We start from the raw sequence: 24188 nt of genomic DNA, 5'->3' as shown, positions 1-24188 counted from the left end.
ATGTTGGTTTTTATGGGTATTTTTTCAAGTTACTTAACAGTACAACCACCTACAGTTCAAGGTAACAAACACTAAAAGAAAAAGGAGTAACAGACCGTTTAGACCAGTGGTCCTCAAAGTGGGGTAGCACACCATTCCCGGCCGAGCCGCACATTTTGATGTATATATTGCGGGGGTGGCGTAAATCGTGCGGCAGTTATTACGAGCAGAAATTTGCAAGAACATTACTGACTTACTGACTGACTTAAGTATGGGGGAATACAATAAGTGTTTTGCCATTGCATGGCAGGCACACTTAATGAAACCAATTTGTATACTACAGACCAAATGGACCCTTACGGGTCCATTTGGTCTGTCAGAGTTAAGTGGAGCCCTTGACATTTTAAAGTTTGAGAACCACTGATTTAGACAAATGCAGGTTTAAATGCATACTGCAGTGAATCTATGTATTTACAATTCAACAGGATTTTTTTATGAGGCTCCCTCATTGTATCACGATACATACAATACCTCTGAAAAGGCATATTGTGGAGACATTGTATCGTCTCAACGATAATTATCACCATATCGCCCACCCCTAACTGTATGTAATCTTTTGTCATAATGTCCTCTCCAGACCACCTCGTCTGCCCTGAAAGGTGCCATCCAGCTGGGCATCACCCACACGGTGGGCAGCCTCAGTCAGAAGGCAGAGAGAGACGTTCTCATGCAGGACTTCGTGGTGGTAGAGAGCATCTTCTTCCCAAGGTTGGTACATGCCTGCGACCAGGGCTGTCGCACCAGATCCTGGGCCCTGGGTACAAGGATTCACTGCGGGCCCCCCATGAATGGGAAAGCATTATTATGCATTGTTTTGTGCTTTAACAGTTTGACAGCCGTATGGAGATGCCGATATTAAAACCGTTTTATACCGGACATCTGAGCAAGGACATCGCAGCCGCGCCGTCTTTTACCGTACTGGGTCATTAAAAACGGAATAAATGATTTTTATCCGAAAACCGGCGATCGTCTAACCTTCCCTAGTCACCGCTCGTCCAGCGATAGCGCATGGCTCCTCTGACATGAAGCAGAAGTGAAGTCAGGTCCATTCCCTGCAGAGGCTTCCCAGCAGCCATCCACTTTCTGTTCAGACGATAACATTAGCATAGCTGGAGTGCTAAGGGCTAAGCTAGCGAAAATGCTCACATCGACATCGTCATACCTGGACCATATGCTTGGATTATATGCGCACGGATCGCGCACGCGAAACGCACGGGGAGAAGACGCCTCGGCCAAAACCGCCACTCTATCCCAATGGAGATCCAGATATTCATGGTGAGCTAACGACCGGGGGATCGAAAAAAAAGAAAAAACGGCGCCGTCCAAGAAGGAGGGGTGGCGGGCTCATGTCTCAGATCATAATACAATAATAGAAATTTCACGGCTAATCTATCAACAAGCCATTCTATTTCGGCTGGCAAAGTGTTAACCCAGTTTTTCTCAACCTTTTTTCTGCATGGGCACACTTTTCATGTCCCAAGAATCCATGGGCACACCAACATAATACGGGGGTGTAGATATCATCACTGTCGGGAAGAAACCTTGTATCTCCAAGTTTCAAATTTGTACGTTTCTTCGCAAAGTAAAGCCCTGCATCATCATACAAGGCTGTCGCACAGCAGTAGTGAAAACAGCAGATCTACAAGCACACACCGCCTCGCACCGCGAGGCGTTGTGTGCTTGTAGATCAGCTGTTTTCACTAGTTTAAATATTTTTTAAATTTATAAATACAATACTGGCTTTCAAGCAGTTTCAAGGGGCACACTTGACCCTTCTCAGGGGCACACCAAAGGTCCCCAGGCACAGTGGTTGAGAAACACTGCTTTAACCATTAAAAAATAGCAGACCAACAAGCTCACAGCGCGGCACCGAGTGCCGTGCTGCGAGCTTGTAGATCTGCTGTTTTTGAAAAATCTTGAAAATGTGTGCAGGGATTTGAATATCTTTGACACGATTATATAAATGCCTTCTAAATCCTCCTAAGGTTTTTTCTATGTTTTCATGTGAAGGACCCCCAAAATGATATGTATTTGGCCACGGACCCCCATCTCAAAATATTTAGTTCCAGGGAAGAAAAAACTTGAGTTCGCTTAAAAAAAACACATAATATTCAAAGATTTGCACACATTTTCACGATTTTTCAAAAATAGCAGATCTACAAGCTCGCAGCGCGGCACTCGATGCCGCGCTGTGAGCTTGTATATCTGCTATTTTTCAATAGCTAAAGTATAAAATAATTAGGGTCCCTCCACCTTGGGCCCTAGTAACTCACTTTCCGACCGATACCGATATCCGATGTTGGAGAGTGCTAGAGCACCGATACCGATACGATACCGATGTTTTGTAAAAAAAAAAAATTATTCATTTAAGATCATTTAATTGACAGCTCGCCCCTCGGATAAATGGTCAGATTATTGCTTTTTTTGTGCTTTTCATGTCAAACTTTAAGTTTGGTCGCAGTTATCAATTTCTATTGCTTGTTGGATAATAATACTCTTTTAATTTGGGGGTTCTGCTGTGTTTTGTCTCGTTTATGAATTAATATGTGTCTTTTATCCAAACGTAAATGCATTGCCAAGCAATTAAACAACACAAGTTCTATAGTCTATAGTCAGACATCTATATTTCTCTGTGGATTTTCACATAGGCCTACACACCTTCCTCCACCGCAACATGAAAAATCAGAGTTAGACAGTGCATGTGGTGAGTGAACGACACACGAGAGGCAGCAGCTCCAGTAGTGTTGGCTTGCATCTTGGACTATTATACTGCACTCTGCTGGATAATTCTGGTATTGCCCACACATAGGCCTTTATAACTCAGGGTTTCATGCTCTATCCGCAGACACGTTACAGACAATTAACTCAGTTACTGCCAATTAAATATGCCTTCTTTGGGTTCTCCCTGCCATAAATCTCCATAGACTTCCATGTAATTTATAGTGCACAGATCATGCACGCCCATGCACAGAGCATGCACCATGTTTGTGCAGGCTGTTCACAGCTTTCAAACAAAAAAATCAGATTGGAAATCCGTTCAGGCATTCTTGAGAAAATAGCCATTATGTTTTACGTTTCATGTTATGTAAGCAAAGATGGCTGCCCTGTATGAAATATGGGGTTGTATGGGGGGTGGAACATGCAAAATCGCGATTGAAATCATGTTTACTAGATTTAATGGGGTCAAAAAAAATCAAAAAAAAAAAAATATCGGTATCGGTGGAATAATTCACCGATACCGATACCTCCAAAACGACCGATATATCGAATTGACCGATATATCGGTCGGGCTCTAGTATAGACATACATTGAAATGCTTGTGCCAAGAGCACTCTCAGCCTTATTACACACAAAAGAACAAGACAACAACAGGTCACCCAGGACAACCCAAAAACAACAAAACAACCATACAGTGTAACAGTGTACAGTTTAAAAACTGCGTATCTTGCACATGACTACCTACGTCTCGCTTCCATCTCTTCGTTAAGCATCCTGATTGCTTGAGCGTAAAAACTATTACTGAAACGGGTGGTGTGAGATTTGATGCTCTGGTAACGTTTTTTGGATGGGAGGAGATAGAACAGGGAATGGGCGGGGTGACAGCTGTCCTTTAAGATGTTCTCTGTCTTTTTCTTACAGCGTGTGTTATAGATTGTGTGTAGCTGTGGTAATTCTGTGCCAATGATTTTGGCAGCTCTCTTCACAATTCTCTGTAACTGTGTACTGTCTTGAACAGTCACGTTACCAAACCACACTGTGATGCATCCTGTCAAAACACTTTCTATGGTACAGCGATAGAAATTAACAAGAGCCTTGGTGCTCAGGCCAAATCTCCTGAGGCGCCTCAGAAAGTACAATCGCTGCTGCGCTTTCATAAGGATACCTTCGCTGTTTTGAGACCATGTGAGTGAGTTTGTTATGTGAACACCCAGGAATTTGAAACTGTCCACTATGTCTACAGGTGAACCATTTATGGTTAAGGGACTGTGATTGACTTTAGACTTCCTAAAGTCAACGATGATCTCTTTTGTTTTACTAACATTTAGAGAGAGATTGTTATTCTGGCACCATAGGGTTAGCTCTTCAATTTCCCTCCTATAGGCCCTCTCATCATCGTTGGATATTAGTCCTATAACCGTGGTGTCATCTGCAAATTTGAGAATAGAATTATTGCCACACCTGGCAACACAATCATAGGTGAACAGACTATACAACAAGGGACTGAGACAGCAGCCCTGGGGCGCTCCAGTCCTGGTCAATATCTTAGATGAATGCTTGTTCCCTATTCGTACAGATTGTGGCCTGCCTGTCAAAAAGCCAAACAGCCAGTTGCAGATACTACTGCCAAGACCAAGACCCCTGAGTTTCAACACAAGCTTAGATGGTACAATCGTGTTAAAGGCAGAGCTATAATCTATGAAGAGTAGTCTGACATAAGAGTTCCTATTCTCCAGATGTTTCAAGGCAATGTGTAGTGCGAGAGAAATAGCATCATCGACTGATCTATTAGCACAGGGCGATAATCATTAAGACATGCGACAGGTTTTTTCTTTGCTATGGGTACAATTATGGTTTCCTTAAAACACAACGGTACCACACACAATGACAGCGACATATTAAAAATGTCAGTAAAGACTCCCGAAAGCTGGTCGAAACACAACTTAAGGACACGTGAGGCAATCCCGTCAGGGCCGGCCGCCTTATGAGTCCCAACGCTTTTAAAAGTTTTACTCACATCTCGTTGTGTCACCTGCAGCTCCACCGCACCGGGTGTTCCCCGCACCGGTGTAACTGGGTCCGTGTTGTGAGTTTCAAAGCGGGCGAAAAAGTTATTCAATTCGTCCGGTAGAGAGTCCGAGGTGTTAATAACAGCCGGCTTCGGTTTGTAATCCGTAATCGCCTGCAGCCCTCTCCACATACGCCGTGCGTCACAGCCACTATAGTTGTTCTCCAGTTTGTCCCTATATTGTCTCTTAGCGTCTCTGATCGCCCTTCTCAGGTCGTATCTGGATTTTTTGTACCGTTCCTCGTCCCCAGATTGAAAGGCGGCTCGGCGCTCTCTCAACTTCAGACGAGTATCATGGTTCATCCACGGCTTCTCGTTGGGATAAGAGCGAACGGTTCGCGCTGGGATGCAATTATCCACACAGAATTTAACATAGCTGGTGACAGTGTCAGCGTAGTTATCCAAACTTGTGGCTGAGTCTTTGAAGATGGACCATTCTGTCGATTCAAAGCAGCCCTGTAGTTTAGATACATTATCTGTGGACCAGCACTGAACAGACCTCTCCTTGGGTTGCTCGCTCTTCATTCTCTGCTTGTAGGCAGGTAGCAGTAGCACCGCATGGTGGTCAGATTTCCCAAAGTGGGGCCGTTGGACCGCTCTGTAGGCAGCCTTGATGGTGGAATAACAATGATCCAGCGTCCTTTCCTTCCTTGTTGGGCACTTAACGTGCTGGTAAAAGTGTGGCAGCACCGATTTCAAGTTGCAGTGGTTAAAGTCCCCAGCCACGATTGATATGGCTTCCGGGTGCTTATTTTCCTGCTTGCCTATGACATCGCTCAGCTCGTCCATAGCTTCGGATGCACTCACTTCTGGTGGGATGTAAACAGCCGTCAGCAACACACAAGGAAATTCCCTGGGCAAGTAGAACGGTCTACACCGTAGTGTTAAATGCTCCAGCACCGACGAGCAGTGCTGTGAGACTATATCCACATTAGTACACCAAGAGTCGTTGATGTGAAACAGAACACCGCCCGCTTTTGTCTTCCCCGTGTTTGCCATCGAACGGTCTGTGCGGAACACAGAGAAGCCATCTAGCTGTACCGCCCTGTCAGGAACGTCAACATTCAGCCACGTCTCCGTGAAACAGAGCACACAGCAGTTCTTTATATCCCTTTCAACGCGTAGCCGGGTCCGGAGGTCGTCCATCTTGTTGTCGATCGCTTGGACGTTTGCCAACAATATGCTGGGGATGGGTGGTCGCGAAGGGCGTCCACGTAGCTTCACCAGTGAACCCCCTCGCTTCCCTCTCTTCCTCCTATGGCCCCGCCATGGTGGAACCGTGCTGTTGTTGTTGTTGTGCAGTTCTCGCGGCAAATCCGGTCTGAAAACGTCTGAAGCAACAAATCTCAAGTCCAGTAACGTCTGGCGATCGTAGGTCATCGTACAGGACGCGTTACGTGCAAAAACAGTGATATACAACATTAAAACAAGCAATAAGGCCAGAGCAGCTCTCAGCGTGTCGCCATGCCACGGCGCCATCTTGACGGTTTTAACCACCCAAACAAAGTGCCTGTTTAATGCTGTGCTTACACGGAGACACAACCGTGAATGAAAACGCTGTACGCGGTGTGACATGCTGCCAGATAGACCTGTCACGCATGCGTAGAACCACTTTGGTTCCCTACACTGCAAAAAAACCTACTCTAAATATAAGAAAAAAAATATGTTTTTGAGTATAAATCAACTAAAAACAAGTAAGATTATCTGCCAGTGGGGTAAGAAAATTTTTCCCGGTAAGATTTCTTGAAATAAGAAAATATATCAAGGCTTTAGGGAAGTCAGGGATTCTTAAAATAAGTTCATTAAACCCCATTCCAAGTAATTAATTAAGTCATATAAACTCAGAATTAGTTGGCAAACCTCTTCAAATAGGTTTTTCAGACTCATTCCAAGCAATATATTCAAGTCAAATAGACTCATAACTACCCGTTTAAGTCATAGAAACTCAAAATTAGTTGGCAAACTTCTTCAAATAAGATTTTCAGACTCATTCCAAGCACTAAATGTAAGTTAAATAAACTCGTAACTAGTCATTTAAGTCATAGAAACTCAAAATTAGTTGGCAAACCTCTTCAAATAAGTTGTTCAGACTCATTCCAAGCACTATATTTAAGTCAAAAAGACTGATAACTAGCCATTAAAGGTCTTGAAATCGGTGGTAAAATCCCCTTTCAAGCACAATACCAAGTCAAAGAGACTAATAACTAGCCATTAAAGGAGTAGTTCACCTCAAAATGAATTTTCTATTCGGGTCCCCATCCGGAATCAATGGGGTAAATTTACAATAATCGGATTTTGTCTTAGGAATGCAACAAATACAAACAAATATATTCTTGAACTCAAGTCTCCATGGCGTGAGTAAACAAAAGAAGAAAAGTCATTTTGGGGGTGAACTACTCCTTTAAAGGTCTTGAAATTTAAGTGTTAATCCCTTTCCAAAATACCCCAAAGCTACTCAAATAAGCGGTAAAAAGCAAATCCTGAAATGTAGTAAATAAATGAAGGCATAATGAATGTTCTCAAAATTTATTATAAAACAATTAAGTGTGAGAGTGTTACAGTAAATTGTTTACAGTAGTACATTTTTGAGTAAACACTGAGTGAATAGATTTACTAAGCACTTTTATTTCTGTCTCAGTTGAATTTACTATAGGGATAATCAAGGCACCCTGTTTCCTTCCAGCTCACCACGACCAAAGAAGCTGGGTATGTGTTTACTTTTCAGTAAACACATACTAAGCACTTATTTTTGTTGAATTTGCCATAGTCAGGGCACTCCCAGCACTTGACAATAAAGAGACCCAAACCAAACCAGAGATCAGTGTCACAATGTCTTTCTGTCCATCCGCCATGCATGCTGACACTACACCACCACAAGAGCCAGATGCTGAAACATGCCAGAAGTTGGAGATGACTGACGTCATTAAGACACCATGTACAGTGCAGCCACATCCAGCCTGAATCAGATCTGGGCCACATCCAGACTGGAATCCGATCGGTTTTAATGGTCACGTGTTGTTAATACAGATGAGATTCCAATCTGGATGTGGCCCAGATCTGATTCAGGCTGGATTTAAATTGGCTGACAACTGAATTTGCCAGAGTCAGGGCACTCCAAGCACTTGACAATAAAGTGCTCTTTACATTGTCATTACAGTATTACAGTGCTTACAGAGCAATTCAATTTTTAAACTTTGAATGGCTGCCAAGTCACTGAAGTCAGCCCGCATTTGGAGATGGCTGACGACCGACACTAAACAGTGCCCACATCAGATACTCCCACATGCGGAAACAGTTAACAAATTTAGAGATGACCGACATGACAGACGGACGGACAGAACATCTTAAGAGTATGTTCTGATCCTGGATAGGCCTAAATTTGGAGATTGCTGACTTAACACTGTAGATACGTACACTATAGAGATTACTACTTACAGAGCTTTCACATAAAACCACCAAAGCTTTAACAACATAAGGTACCAGAGCTTTAACATAATAGCGGCACTTTAACTAGCAAAAATAAAACTGCCAGAGCTTTTAACAACAAAAGGTACCAGAGCTTTAACATAATAGCAGCACTTTAACTTTACAAAAAATACAGGAGATCTTTGACACCCCCACAGTGAGAAATACAGTCACTAGCATGATTGCGATACTGCAAGCCAGTGAACATGGACAGAAGCACTGCTACCCGAAGAAACAAGGGCCAACACCTAAGCGAGGCGTCCCCAAGAAGAGACGTCGCCTCAACCTTTCTCCCAGTGATGACGAATCCAGTGGCTCAACCATCATTTTGTCCCAAACCACTGAGACCTCTGGGGATTTTGGGGAGCCCAGCACCAGATGATGGACCTGATGGCCCTGTTGCATGCAAGTAGATTTGGCTATAGGCTAAGCCTTTTTACACCAGGTACCACCTCAGAAAATGTTTTTCCAAGTACCATCATAATAACTGATGTTAATATAGGTGTGTAGCACAGTTAAAACACAAATTCATTCATTTAAGGAGTTCTCTTTTTTTAAATATATTTCCAAGCTAATAATTTCACCAGGTCATTGGACAGATGCATCCACTAGGCCTGTGAACTGATGATATCTTCAATGTTGTCATGCTAATTTAAGCACAGAGCCTATTTCAGCCTATTGCTTGATCAGAATAACAACCTGTAGTATAATGTAAATATTTCACTCTGCTTCTATGATTTCTTTTTTGGGAGACTCCAAACCTATAACCATGATTTGTGTATTGTGTTCTCGATTTTAGCGGAGGAGAGTCAACTAGTGGAGGTTGACTGTCGAAGACAGCCGTGAAGCACAGGCCAGGCATTACAAGACGCTTCAGGAATTGCTAAAAAGGCCTAAACCAAACCAGAGTGACGTGGCACAACTGCTGGAGCTCGATGCCAGGAGGGCCTTCATAGACAGCGATGAAACACTGAACAAGGAAGACAGGCCTGCAAAGATCCTTAAAGCATATCCTTGCTTCAAGGATCTTAAACATGCAAGTGAAGTGATAGGTTTACATTATACTACAGGTTGTTATTTTGATCATGCAATAGGCTGCAATAGGGGCTCTGTGCTTAAATTGGCATGACAACATTGAAGATTTCATCAGTTCACAGGCTTATAATTTGAGCGGGTCAAATTATTGGCTTAGAAATATATCTAAAAACAATAACTCCTTGAATGAATGGATTTGTGTGTTAACTTGACATTACAGCACCTGGTATTGTACTTTACAAGCACCTCTACTTTACATCAACAAATAAAATAAATAAAAACAAATAAAAAATACAGCATCCGTTATTGCACTTCACTAGCACCTCACTACTTCCCATCAACAAAAGTCTTCCACTCTGCCAAGGCTTTTTGTAGGATGGAGTGGTGTCACGGTCATGTATGTCATCACATAATATTTCTGTCTGCACGACAGACAGGAGTGTAGCCACGCACTTGGGGTACGTGAGATGGAAGGTGTAGTAATAGCCAAGTAAATAGATCAGACCGTCAATCAGCTGCTCCTCTGGAAAGATGGTGATGGGAGTGTTCCCCACAGCAACCAAACAGCGGGGCCTATCCAGGATCAGGACGGGGCTCTGGAGGGGTCTCTTCTGGTGGTAGAGATTTGGGTCTTCAGATGGCTACAGCAAAACAAAGAAAAACAATATAGAAATGATTTCAGTAAACATAAATGGGCAACTGGCAAACCGACTTGTCACTTAATAACAGAAAACCGATATAGTATTGATTTCAGTATTTTTTTAAGTCCAATGTATTTGTAGTTAAGTTCATTTAAGTTAATAAACCTTGCATAAATGCATTAGAAAATACACTTCAGAATTCCAATAAAAATAAAAAAAGAATAGCAGATATACAAGCATAAAACATACCACACGGACATGTTTTGAGCTTGTAGATCAGCTATTTTGTCTATTTGGTGTGACACTCCTACCTCAAGGATGTGGAGCAACGCTTCACTGGGTCCTCCCAGCTTCTTTGGTGGTGGGGAGCTGGAGGGAAACAGGGTGCCTTGATTCTCCCTACAGCAAATTCAACTGAGACAAAAATAAAAGTGCTTAGTAAATCTATTCACTCAGTGTTGTTTACTCAAAAATGTACTACTGTAAACAATTAAGGCGTTTAGCTGACGCTCTTAATCCAGAGCGACATACATTAAGCAAGGTCAATACATCAAACTCATTGTAATCTAAGAAAAAACTAAAGTAAACAAAAATGCAATCTAACTTATAGTTAAGGTTAAAGAGCAGGTGCTATGGGCTATGATGGAGTCTGAAGAGGTGAGTCTTCAGACCACGGCAGAACCTAGAGAGTGGGTCTGTAGTTCTAAGAGCAACAGGAAGATATTACACATTTTGGGTGCCAGAAGGGCGACTTGTCTAGGACGAGTGGATGAGAGCAAAATCACTTACCTCCATCCAAAGGAAGCTGTGCTTGCCTTGTTCCAGGCAGCGTAGAACTGGACCTGGCAGCAGAAGCTATCCCACCTCTTCTTGGCCTCAGTGAAGTTAGGGTTATCTTTTGCCAAGATCCGACGTAGCTCATCTTTAACCTAGAAAAAAAGTAAAAAAAAAAACAACAAAAAAAACATTGAAACAACTGCTGTATGTAGAGGTAAAAGCAAAAAGAAATCCCAAGACTGAAATGTATTTTTGGACCCATGTCCCAATATGATTTGTCGTGTCGTGTGATTTTAATTGTAGCTTGTAGATCTTTTTTTTTTTTTTCAAAGTTACATAATTATCTACCGTGGGGGAGGCTCTCTCCAATCCGACATGTCGCCACTCCGAAATTGGCTTCTTATTGTCGGAGTGGCAACACTCCCATGGGGGTTCAGGTTAGGGTTAGAGATAGGGTTAGTGTCGGAATGGAGACATGTCGGAAAGGAGACATGTCGGAGTGGTGGGATGTACTCCTACCGTGGGAGTGGAGAGAAGGAAGACGTTCTGGATCCAACAGGGCCAGATTTGTCTTGTGGATTCTCATTCTAAGTAAAGCAGATAAAACATTTACAAAGTGGTAAATAACTGACCCAATTTAAAACTCTGTCACTGATATTTGCCAAACAATGCAGTTATAATACCTCTGGGTGAATTGGAGCCCACAAGCGCTTTCTGTGGCCAAAGTCAGCCTGGCCTGGAAAAACCTCCATCAAATCCTCTTGGGTGAGGGTGCGTAGCATGTCTGCTTCTAATGTAAAGCAAAATGAACACATCAATAATATAATAACTATTAATTTACGGAATGTATGTCCATCTCTGTCTGCACTGAAACTAAACAGTGTCGTCACCATGGTAACAGCTGCATGATGAAACAATGTCCAAATATGGGCATTGACATGACACTGATATGTCTGGGTTCTCCACCATTAATTCTGAGACTCCTACACCCCTACATTTAATCAATCCCCCATATACTGTGCAAATCCCCAGGGGACTAGTTTATACCTAGTTTTGTGTTGTTTCAATACAGTATTTATCAATTTCTATTTTTATTTTTTTTGCTTAACCTCTTAGGCTTTTCTACCATTTTGAACAATATTTTTACCACTTTGAACAATATGTTTTTAAATACTTCAAATGGATAGCTACATTGACACAGCTATTTGAACCATTTAAAATTCTTTTCAAAATAGTAAAAAAAATATCCACCATGGTTTAAGTTACAATGGGATTGAATAGGAAGGGGCGTGTCTGATCAAATGAATATCAATATGTAAATAGGTGTAACTCAGAGTGAGGAGAACCTAAGTGAGTAGACCCTCATTGGCTTCTTTTTGACCATACTGTTATGGGGGTCCTAGAAATTAAAAAAAGTTGAGAAACACTTCACTATATTGAACAGAGCCTTCGATGTCATGCTCTGCATACTATGTTGAACAACTTGAAAACAGTCTGGGGTGTTCACAAAAGCATGGGTCGACAACAATTACCCACATTTGTTTATGAAAGTAAAATATCCTTTTAAGGTGGTCGCCAGCTAAATGGTCCAACATTGGCCAAGATGAAAGTAGCCAATCCACAAGCTTCAACTAAATGTAATGCCTCAAATCCTACAATTATAAGTGCTTTTTGGGGTGGGGGTCCTCAAATGTACCCGCAAGGGTCACATTTAGGTCTGTCATGCATTAATTTAATCAGCTGAATATCAACATACCTTGTAAAATGGATAGTGTGGTAGTTTCCAGCTTAACCATGATGCAGTACATGTTGTCACATATTGTACCTGGCAGACAGGGAGGGGGGGGTGAATTCACTGAAATGCTATGGCATCATTTAAAATGATCACATCAGGAGGGACCAATTGCAACTCTGACAACTTTACTGTTCTGTTATTCATCGTAAAAATAAAACGTTTTTTTATCATCATTGTTCTTTTATTGTTGTAGGTTAACCTGAAATCATAATAAACAGGCCCTCCACTTTGCATGATAACGTGGCAAAAGCCCTAATTTATAAAAATGAACCATACACAAGTTCAAAACACGGTGCAATTGCATGTTTAAGTACTTAGCAGCACGACGGTGCTGAACATAGCAGATCTAAAAGCTCTCCGTGCATAGCGTGGTCGGCTTTGTGAGCTTGTATAACACTGCAAGATCTGTTATTTTCAGCGTGCGACACCGTCGCCGTGCAAAATATAAATTAGGCTTTGTGGCTTGTGGCCTCGTCTTGTTGTTTTATGGCACTCAACATTCGTGTGCAAAGTAGAATATAATAGAATAATAGCTTACCGTGCGTGCGTTCGGTTCCACTCCAAGTCCACAGCTGTTAGCGTTAGCGGCATAGGTTAGCGGTTGGGAGTTTGAAGAAGAAGATGATGATGATGATGAAGTCAAGCGGATGTGACGTTTTCAAATAGCCTATCTACGTGCGCTTAACGTGCGCTTACGTGCTTACGTCATAAGCCCTGTGGAAATAAGCCTAACATAATACATTAAAATAATGCCCAGGCTATTACAAAAAGAAAATGTATTGTTTATTTATGTCATTTCTGAATTGCGTTATTTGCTCCATATGACATTGATGACGTAATTGCACTGAAAAATTACCATTAAAGGAGTAGTTCACCCCCAAAATGATTGATTACTCACACCATGGAGACTCTAATTCATGTATATATATATATATATATATATATATATATATATATATATATATATATATATATAATAATTATTATTATTATTACCCATATATATATATATATATATATATATATATATATATATATATATATATATATATATATATATATGGGTAATAATAATTATAATAATTATTATTATTACCCTTATCGCATTCCTAAGTCAATAATTTGATTATAATAAATGTAGGGGTAGGGGACCCAAAGACACTTTGGGTCCCCTACCGGAATCAATGGGGGCTTTAGGCTTTATTGGCTTAGGAATGTGACAAAAAAACAAAAAATACATTTCCATGAATTCACGTCTCCATGGGGTGAGTAATCAATAGAAAAAAAGTCATTTTGGGGGTGAACTACTCCTTTAAGAACCCAAAAGGAATGAGTGTGGTGTAATTAACCCGTTATGACTTGAGCCATACGACCTGGGCCTGATTCTACAAATGCCTTAGTTTTCAAACATTGTCATGCCAAGGTCCCCCAAAATGATGTATTTGAACACCACTTCGAGAGACATGTTATATTTAAAGGTTTGGCTGAGGTGGGATTTCTATATATTTGCTTTATTATTTACTTTATTCCATGTACTCTGATCTTGCCATTTGAAAGCCACTGTACTTAATTAAATGTGAATAAACGTGATGTTGAACAACATTTTTCATTCCAATATGTAGTGTGAAAATAGTTATTGTGACCTTCGGTCGCTGTTTCTCTGAAACCGTGCAGATCTTGTGACATCACTCTGACTCACTGACCAAGATGTAGGACTCCCCTTTTTGCCCTTATGCAGCATGGAGATCCCTGATGTCATCAATATTAAGCCCATATCTGGCAACGCCCATGTATCCATATATGGAAATCCCTGATGTCATCAATATTAAGCCCATATCTGGCAAAGCCCATGGACATATCCATATATGGAGATCCCTGATGTCATCAATATTAAGCCCATATCTGGCAAAGCCCATGGACATATCCATATATGCCATATATGGTGTCATCAATATTAACCCCATATCTGGGAATGCCCATATTGTAGTCATTGTATTTCCATATGACCTAATCAAACACTGAGATCCATACATAAAGACAATAGGGTATTTTACTAGTTTGGTACTTAAAATAAGTACTCGGAGCTACTCATTTTCTTAAAAGTGACACTGTGGATTCAACCTTTGTCTCAGAGGGTAATTTTTACTTGATGTAAATGTGAAATATTATAATTTAAGATCTAATATCATGGTAAGAAAAAAAAGAAATATTTTCTTAAAACAAAAATCATCATCTTGTACAATTTTATCTTCTTTAGAATATAATTTTTAAAACTAGACCAATAAGAATTTATGGCTAGATATACGATTGCAAATCTTGCTTAGTTCATTCATTTTTGCAGTGTATCACAGCTGTTTGTTTACACCAATGTAATAGCATATCGTCACTGTCTGGCCAAAACCTCTTAACTCCATTTTTTTTGGCATAAATCAGGGCTACTGAACACCCTTTACATCTGAGTGTTGTTAAAATAATATTGAACCAATGGAAAGTAGTAAAAAGCCCTTCAGTCAAAACCTCCTAACTTCACTTGAGCTCATTTTCCCGAAAACATTTTGGAGTTAGGAGGTTTTGGCCTGACAGCATAGTTGTGCGGGGTGAGCCGACGTGAGCCATGATGCCACACGTTTTGCCAGTTCCCCCGTATTGCCTGAAAAAGCCGCTGCCGTCTAAATGGAAGGCACATCCGATGTTTTATTTTGACGTTTCTCTAGAAAATGTTGTCTAAACGGGGCCACAGTTGCAGTCCCCTCTCTTCCATATTAAATTCATGTTAACTGATATACTGATTGTAACTCATTTATGGCTGAGCATACGCATTCGATTATATGGGCACATTTCCTAATAATGATGACTCAACCTAGAAATCCGGTGCACTTCCCCTTCTTGAGACGCCGACTCCCTTTTTCTGTTGAAATTCATGACCTCCAACTTCCCAGAAAATTACTGCATCAACGGTAATCAGAGGTCACAGGGTCATTTAGTTAACTAAATGGTAAATAAAATGGTAAATGGTTTATTCGTATAGCGCCTTTATCCAGGGTACTTTACAATGATTGTGCATTACAGTACATTCACCCATTCATCCGTTCAAACATACAAGCAAGGCACCAACCTGCTCACCGGGCGCAACTAGGAGTTCAGCGTCTTGCTCAAGGACACTTCAATACTAGTCTCATGTAGGGATGCCGCGATACGATATATATATCGCATATCGGTGCGATATGAGCCTAAAAACGTATATATCGGATCATATCGTAATTCATCCGATAGAACGCTCCGATAGTCTGCTCCTGGAATGGATCAACCCATCCCTGATGTCCACATCAATGTGGCGCTTGTCGCCCTGAGGTGTCTTACTAGTGATGAGTACCCGGTTAAAGCGGAAGTGAAGCCTCCTCCCCACTTCCGCTTCGCTTTTAATATGGCGCACATTATACCTAATATAAATAAAAAATCATCTAAGCATATTTGGCTTGCTGCTCAGCAGAAATTGTATTTTGAAAATATATTTTCATGAACGGAAATGCCAGTTTCCATTACTCGCCGTTCAGGAGCTTTAGTTCTAGACTCATTCAGAGATTGTGGATTAGTTGTCTGGCTACGCGAGACTACTTCAACACTAACTCTGGGGGAGCCCGGGATCGAACTGGGATCCTTCCGGTTTCTAAGCAGCCGCTCTGCCTCCGGAGCCACTGTTGCCCTCTTACAGCCGAACTGTTTCTCTCAACTAGTGAAAAGAAAATCTAAAAAATCTTTCTACATTAATGTACTAAATCATGCATGGTCAGGGACCACCTGCAATACCTTTTGTTTTATTGCCCTACATATGATGATATAAGAGAGGTATTTGCTAATAAGATGTCTTCTATATGTTTTGATTTCCTTGATTTAGGTCAGGGGTCTTCAACGTTTTCAGGCCAAGGACCTCTTAATTGAGAGAGAGATGAAGCAGGGACACCCACAACTTTTTTGTAGATTCCATATAGTTTCATTGTTTGACAGCACAATCATCAGTGTATTTTGGATTCATGTCAATTTGTGTTTTCAGATATTTAACCACTCGAACAGTTAATACTTAATAAACTTGACTTTTCACTCTGTAATATTGAAGTCTGCTCTTCTTCCCCTCTACACCAAAGCTCTTTGCCGAAAATAGCCGATCTACAAGCTGAGCTTGTAGATCTGCTATTTTTTGGCTAAAGTTCTCACAATATGGACGCTAGGGTTCAAGTGGTTAATATAAAAAAGGAGACAAAAAAAGTTTCTATCACAAAAAAAATTTGGAGGACCCCCTGTAGTAACTCTGAGGACCCCCTAGGGGTCCCGGACCCCTGATTAGGTGATCATGAAAAACCTGAGATATGTTTTGTTTGTTTGTACAGGCTTTTGTTGCTGCAGATTTTATTGGGAGAGAAGACTGTATAATCATCAGCTGTAAATGGAATGTATTATTCTGTAATTATATTTGAAACCCATGAGGGTTGGGCACTTTGTGTGCAGGACACGAAAATAAACACATCAATCGACAGCATTACCCCAAAGCTGTGTGCAAATAACTGTTAGCAATTTGATTCTTTCACCTGATTGACATTAACCCATTCAGAACGGGTACGCGTTATTGCATATTATTATGTTATGCTTTAACTATTGACAAAATTGCAGATCTACAAGCTCACAGTGCCGCGCTGCAAGCTTGTTTTTTTTTATTTTATTTTGAAAAATAGAATTTTGACCCGATTCTATAAGTGTCTTTTGAATCCTAAGGTTTTTTGAAAAAACCTAGGTTTCTATGTCAGCAATCTGGCCAGCCATTGTAAAGAAAGGGTCCTTTTCACTTAACTGGAGCTCAGTTAGTCTGTTCTTGAGAGACTACTATGTCAGTGGTTCTCAAACATTTTCATGTGAAGGACCCCCAAAATGATATGTATTTGGCCACAGACCCCCATCTCAAAATATTTAGTTCCAGGGACCACCCAGAAGAAAAAAATGAGTTACAAACGTTGGCTTTAAAAAATACATATATTCAAAGATTTGCACACATTTTCACGACTTTTTCAAAAATAGCAGATCTACAAGCTCGCAGCGCGGCACTCGGTGCCGCGATGTGAGCTTGTATATCTGCTATTTTTCAATAGTTAAAGCATTCAATAATCCCAGGCCTGAATTGCTTAACTTGTTTATCTCTCCCCTTCTCTCTCTCTGTCTCTCTCCCTCTCCCTTCATGTTTCAACAGTGAAGGCAGTAACTTGACTCCAGCTCACCACTACAGTGACTTTCGCTTCAAGACGTACGCTCCCATCGCCTTCCGTTACTTCCGAGAAATGTTTGGCATCCGGCCCGACGACTACTTGGTCAGTTCCACACCTCAGCAACTGCTAAATGCTTGTCAACGCCAGTTGTGAATGAATAGTTGTTGTTTTTTTTATGTATAGATGATGATTACAAAAGCCAAAGTGCAATAACGACATTTGTGGACAACCCCGACTTGTTTGTGTACCCCAAAGGTCACATTTAGAGGATAAACACTTACCTCAAGAACATATATTCCAGTTAGGGCTGTCACAATTATTACATAATCGTCTAATGGTAATTATTTGACATAATCGGGATTATTTTTCATAATCGTTTCCATGTTGAAAAATGTTCATGTATATTTTTAAGTAAAAAATTGTGGAATCTACAAGCTGACAACGCGTCGCGAGCTTGTAGATCGGCTATTTCCACTATCAATGTTCTTTTTTAAGTATAAAATTGTCAAATATGTAATTTCTTTGTATTTGTAGGTTATGTGTCGTATCTACCATGTGCAACTTCAAAGCCTACAAGCCAAACAGAAATGTAATTGTCAATGACAAAAACACAATTAAATCGTTAATCGCAATTATTTGAGTGACAATTAATCGTCATGTAAAATGTCATAATCGTGACATCTCATTTTGCCTGATCTGTTGAAACACTTTTAAACCCATTTATCAACTAATTACTTATGTTGTAGTTACTGCACTTTTTGGCTTGTTAGGGCAGTATTATTTTCGCAGCTATAATTTTATCGAATCCATTTTTGATTAATAGAACAGTCAAGAAGAGTGACTTTATTTTATATCATATAGCATTGAATTGATCAACCACCTAAATTCAATTAATCTATGCTCTGCGATGAATTGATTACATAGGACCACAATGGAGGGGAAAAAGCCCAAATGTTTTACTGTACATCCGTGCTGTTTACGTTTTCCGACTAATAAAGTATTTCCTACAAGCAAAAATAGACCATCTACAAGCTCACACTGGGTCGTAACACAGCGAGTTGTGAGCTTGTAGATCTGCTATTTTTGGCTAAAATAATATAGTGTGCTTAAAGCTCAATATGACATGCTGTTTTCATCAATTTTAAAAGTCTTTATTTGCCCTGGTCCTTCAAATGTTTATCAGAATGTTTGAACTGAAAAACTCCCCTTTTTTATTATTTTTTTGTGCCATAGGGGTTTTCAAAGTGGGTGACGGGGCACCCTGGGGTGCCGTGACAGCAGTCCAGGGGTGCCGCGAGATCATTTGATAATATTTGGAATTTATTTGGCCACTAAATATTTAGTATCATTTTAAACTTGAAGTACAAAGTTAGTTTCAGTCAGTTCTAACCAAAATGGCTATTATCTCAACGTTTTCCTCGCAACATAATCACTAAAATATCGTCACTCTCAGGCAGAAACCTTGTATCTCCAAGTTTCAAATGTGTACGTCTTTTGGTAAAGCAAAGCCCTGCTTCATCATACAAGACTGTCGCACAAAACTAGTGAAAACAGCCGATCTACAAGCACACAACGCCTCGCGAGGTTGTGTGCTTGTAGATCTGCTGTTTTCACTAGTTTAGTACATTTTATAGATGATAAATACAAAACGAACGGTTTTGGACATACCGTACAAGGTTTCCACCCGACAACGACGATATGCTATAAATATAAGGTGCTGGGAGTGAAATCTATAATATAGGGGTGATTTAAAAGATATTTATGGGGTGCCCTGAGACAAAAAAGTTTGGGAACCCTTGGCCTACACTGATAATATACCTAGATTCCTCTAAGTATCGTAGTGCAGGGACGCTTTAAGCGATTCTTTTCTGAAACGATCGTTTAAATCAGTGTTTCTCAAACTTTCAAATTGCAAGGTCTTCCCTTAAAGGAGTAGTTCACCCCCAACATGACTTTCTTTATAATGATTACTCATGCCATGGACTTGAGTTCAATAATATTTCTTTTGATTTTTGTCGCATTCCTAAGACAAACATTTTATTACAATACATTTACCCCCATTGATTGTAGATGGGGACCCGAATGCATTTGGGTCCCCATCAGGAATCAATGGGCGTACATTTACTCAAATACTTTTTTTTTGGGGGGGGGGGGGGTTAGGAATGTAACAAATACGAAAAAAAATATATTGAACTCAAGTCTCCATGGCGTGAGTAATCATTATAAAGAAAGTCATTTTGGGGTGAACTACTCCTTTAACTCTCTGACAGTGTACTAATGGAGCCAAATGAACCCGAAATGGAACCAAATGGTTTGATTTGGTTCCATTTCTACACTGTCAGAGTTACAGACCCACAGGTTGAGAACCACTGGTTTAAATCAGTCAGTTTGAAGTTTCTTGGACTCTGTCTCCCCCTGCAGTACGCTCTGTGTAGTGAGCCTCTAATAGAGCTGTCCAACCCGGGGGCCAGTGGCTCTGTGTTCTACGTGTCCAGCGACGACGAGTTCATCATCAAGACTGTCCAGCACAAAGAGGCCGAGTTCCTCCAGAAGCTGCTGCCTGGATACTTCATGGTAAGACCCCAAAACCTCTATCATTACCATTAGGGATGGTCCGATCAGGTTTTTTGGAACCGATCACCGAGCACCGATCACAAAAGTTTGATCACCCGATACCGATCAATCACCGATCCGATCAAGTTATTATTTATATATTATTTATATTTTCTAAATGTTAATGTTTTAACTTTAATTAATTAATTCACTCATGAATTCATTTATATATTTGCCTTATAGTTATTTACCAGCATTACTATGTATTTATTATCATAGCAGTAACTAATTATTCCTTCAGCACTGTGGAAATCAATACCCCAAAATGGCCTCAAGTGGGCATACTGAACGGCTGGTTGATCGGATGCACCGATCGGATCGGTGAATTTACCTTTTGATCTAAACCACCGATTATCGCCGATCACGCTTTGATCGGCCCGATCCGATCCATTGCCGATTGATCGGTAACATCTCTAATTACCATTCCACCGTGGACTGAAACTCGCCTCTTCAGACTCCACTTAAACCCATTGGCGTCAGTTCAGCAAAAGCTAGGGTATGGCAAAGATGGGAGTCCTCATGGAAAAGAGGCATTACATTTTGGATAACACGGTTCTATTGTGAAAATAGCAGATCTACATGTGAGCATGTAGATCTGCTATTTTCACAATGTCTGAAAAAAAAAGAAAACAAGTTTTGTCAGTTTTTTACACAGATTTATATGGTTTCTTGGGCTGGATATGGCAGCCTGGAACGGTTGTTCAAGTGCAGCTAAACTTAGCATGTTAGTAAACGTGCCACAATTAACAATAATGCATTGCACCTGTGTGTGCAGCTGACCTGCGGAACCTGGGAATATACCATACTGTCAAGATGGGGAGAATACAAGTGTAGAGAATATAATTATAATACCTTGTTAAAGTGACCATTTTGTTACATTTTGCATTTGTAGTTATTTTACTGTAATTTAACAACATAATAACCAGCACAGATAGACAAAGAGACATTCATGGATTTAAATTTAAAAGTAACTTTTATTTCCCCCACTGGACCCAGGGTATGGCAGCTGCATACCCCTGCCATACCCAATTGACGCCCCTGCCTAAACCATAGCACTACTGTAACACTCCCCTTCCCTCGACGACCACACATGAAGCGAGATAGCATTTGTAGGTTTTAGATTTTTTGTTTTTGTACTGATTAGGTGCCTGGTCTACCTATGATATTGTTTTTCTAGATGATATTCATATGCATTTTTTGTATTATTGTTGATGTACTGACATATTAGCTTGCTTTTTATATCGATGTATTACCTGCTTATTGTAAGTCACTTTGGATTAAAAGCGTCTGCTAAATGGCTAGATTGTAATTGTAAATTGTACCATTTGGCCCGTCACAATGATTACACAATGGTCTAATCGCAATTATTTGACATAATCAATTTTTTTTTGTCATAATTGGTTACATGTTGAAAAATGCTAGTACATCGGCTGTTTCCACTATCAATGTTATTTTTTGAAGTATAAAGTCGTCAAATATGTGGCATATCTGCCATATGCAAAGCCTACAAGCCAAACAAAAACACAATGATATTGCTAATTGCAATTATTTGAGTGACAATTAATCGTCATGTAAAATGTCATAATCGGGACAGCCTTAACACTTTGACTGCCACAATGTTAAGGGTTTTAAGGGTAAAACCCTTGCCACCATAGACGGCCATTCATTTTTGACGGAATAAATTGAAAATGGTAGGATGTACGAAAATTGACAAAAATTTCAGAGAATATAGAGTCGGAACCTTAGCTTTCACCATAAAAATTTCGTCCTGCTGTGGTGTTCTGCTGTGGAGAAACCTGAGGGAGAGCGAAAGCTGTACAGATGAAAAAGGAGCATCAGAAATTTACTTTCTGAGATAATTGAGGTCAAAGGAAAAAAACTTTCAGAAGCCCTAGAAACAAATTGGTAAATGGTACAAGAACACACAGTACCTCTAAATGAAGAACAGGGTGCAGGCCATAATGCTGTAAAAAAAAAAAGTTAAAAAAGGTTGTACCGTGGTCTAGTTATAAGGCAGGAAAGTGGAAGAAGCCAGGAGACTGACAGAGGCTCTTTTTTCATCTTCCCAGGATGAAGGAGAGACAGAGTAGAATCCACTGTGTTTTGACCTGGGATTTTTTATTCAAGCCTTCAGTTAGACATCAGACATCTCAAAAATAAAGATAAAAACTCTGATAAAGATAACAAAAAAAAACTTTATATTGCTGTTTCACTTCAAGTATAGTTGTAGATGTGTTCCATTGCAATCATCATTTTAGTCACTTCAAACTAAAACGGTCAAACTACCCTGAGCAATTCAAAGTCATAATACATAAAATTAAATAAAAATTGATGTACATTCATATGGAAATGTTTGTATTGACAAAGTCAAGCCAACTGCGACAAACTTCACCATGTTAGAATCCAGACCAGGCAACTGCAAGTAAGAGTAATTATGAAAAAAAAAAAAACATAATTACCATAAGGTATATATAATTATTTGCTATACATTTTATATACACAGGTACATATATTTCCAAAATAGCAGATCTACAAGCTCATAGCCCGGCACCGCGCTATGAGCTTGTAGATCTGCCATTTACATATGATGCCTAATAGCCGATCTACAAGCTCATAGCCCAGCAAGGCACTATGAGCTTAGTATTTTCATGGCTCTCCTTTTAGTAGACCTTGTACCAGTGAACTGTACCGTCATGAAACTGTACCTTTTCCTATGCAAACTTCTAATAGTCTTCAATCAATCAATCAATCAATCAATCCCTTCTTTGTATTTACCTACTGTATGTTTTTATACTGTTTTTTATTTCCCCCTTTTTTCCTGACTATATCTACTGCATAGTACTGTGTTCTATCCGTCTGTCATTCAATGTTATATGAGATACTGCAATGGTTTACTATGGAAATAAGCCTAGTCTTTTCATGGATCTCATGATCTCCTTTTAGTAGACCTTGTACCAGTGAACTGGTACAAGGTCTGACCAATCCATCTCGCTGGATTGGTCAGACTGCGACGTTTGCGAGTGACTTATAGTGGTTGTTTTGCTGGGATGTGTTTGTTTTGCACTAAATGGAGCATCTGTCCTCCTTTCTCACCAAGCTAAGCTAAAGAGGCGTCAATTGGGTATGGCAAGCTATGGCAGCTGCCATACCTTGGCTACAGGGGGAATATAATAAAATGTACTGTAATCGTGCCTGTTGTAAAGGTATGTAACATGACTGGTGTCTTGCACGCGAGCCTCGCGCGCGTGAAAGACACCAGTCAAGTTGCCATAACTTAGCTTTTTCTGAACTGACGCCGCTGAGCTAAACGCCCTGCTCGATCGGTGGTCCGCGCGCGGACCACCTGTTGTGATCCGAGATGAGCATAATCATCTCTCATCTCATGCTTGCTCTCGGAGCGACGTCGCGACCCCCCAAACACGCCAACACACCACTGTATGTATCAATCAATCAATCTAGCAACAACCACTTACTTTATATAGCAGTTCTTTTCGCTGCGACGCCGCGGCTCGGTGGTCCCTGGTGGCCTGGTCGATGAACCATGACGATCCAGTAAAACTTTTCAGATCACATGTAACGGCTGTAGAAGTAGTCCTCAGTAGTATAGTAAAGCACTAAACTAAACCCCCCCCCAAACACATGGCTGCTGCTTCTTGCCAAAGTTGCCGTCCATCCAGCAATCCCAGGCCTGGGGAGGACGGTCATGTACCAAATCACCATGGTAACACAAGGTAACACAAGCTGATTGGCCACACAATGGTAAACATTGTGATTTTAGTCATTCC

General features: G+C 40.5%; 1 protein-coding gene across 1 annotated transcript in view; it reads left to right on the top strand.

Annotated features, from left to right (window-relative positions):
- The window catches only part of LOC308300811 (phosphatidylinositol 4-phosphate 5-kinase type-1 alpha-like), a gene marked incomplete at its 5' end in the record, with an annotated part of 42285 nt that overhangs the window by 943 nt on the left and 17154 nt on the right, over positions 1-24188 (top strand). Inside the window, 3 exons of the mRNA XM_080744710.1 lie at positions 617-747; positions 17775-17892; positions 20212-20364. Of these exons, the coding sequence (XP_080600836.1) occupies positions 617-747; positions 17775-17892; positions 20212-20364 (402 nt within the window). The remainder of the gene's footprint in view (positions 1-616; positions 748-17774; positions 17893-20211; positions 20365-24188) is intronic.

The sequence above is a fragment of the Nannobrachium achirus genome (assembly GCF_963921795.1).
Source record: "Nannobrachium achirus genome assembly, chromosome: 2".
Taxonomy (NCBI): domain Eukaryota; kingdom Metazoa; phylum Chordata; class Actinopteri; order Myctophiformes; family Myctophidae; genus Nannobrachium; species Nannobrachium achirus.
Note: the sequence above shows the minus strand (reverse complement) of the source record. Positions and strands in the feature narration are given on the sequence as shown.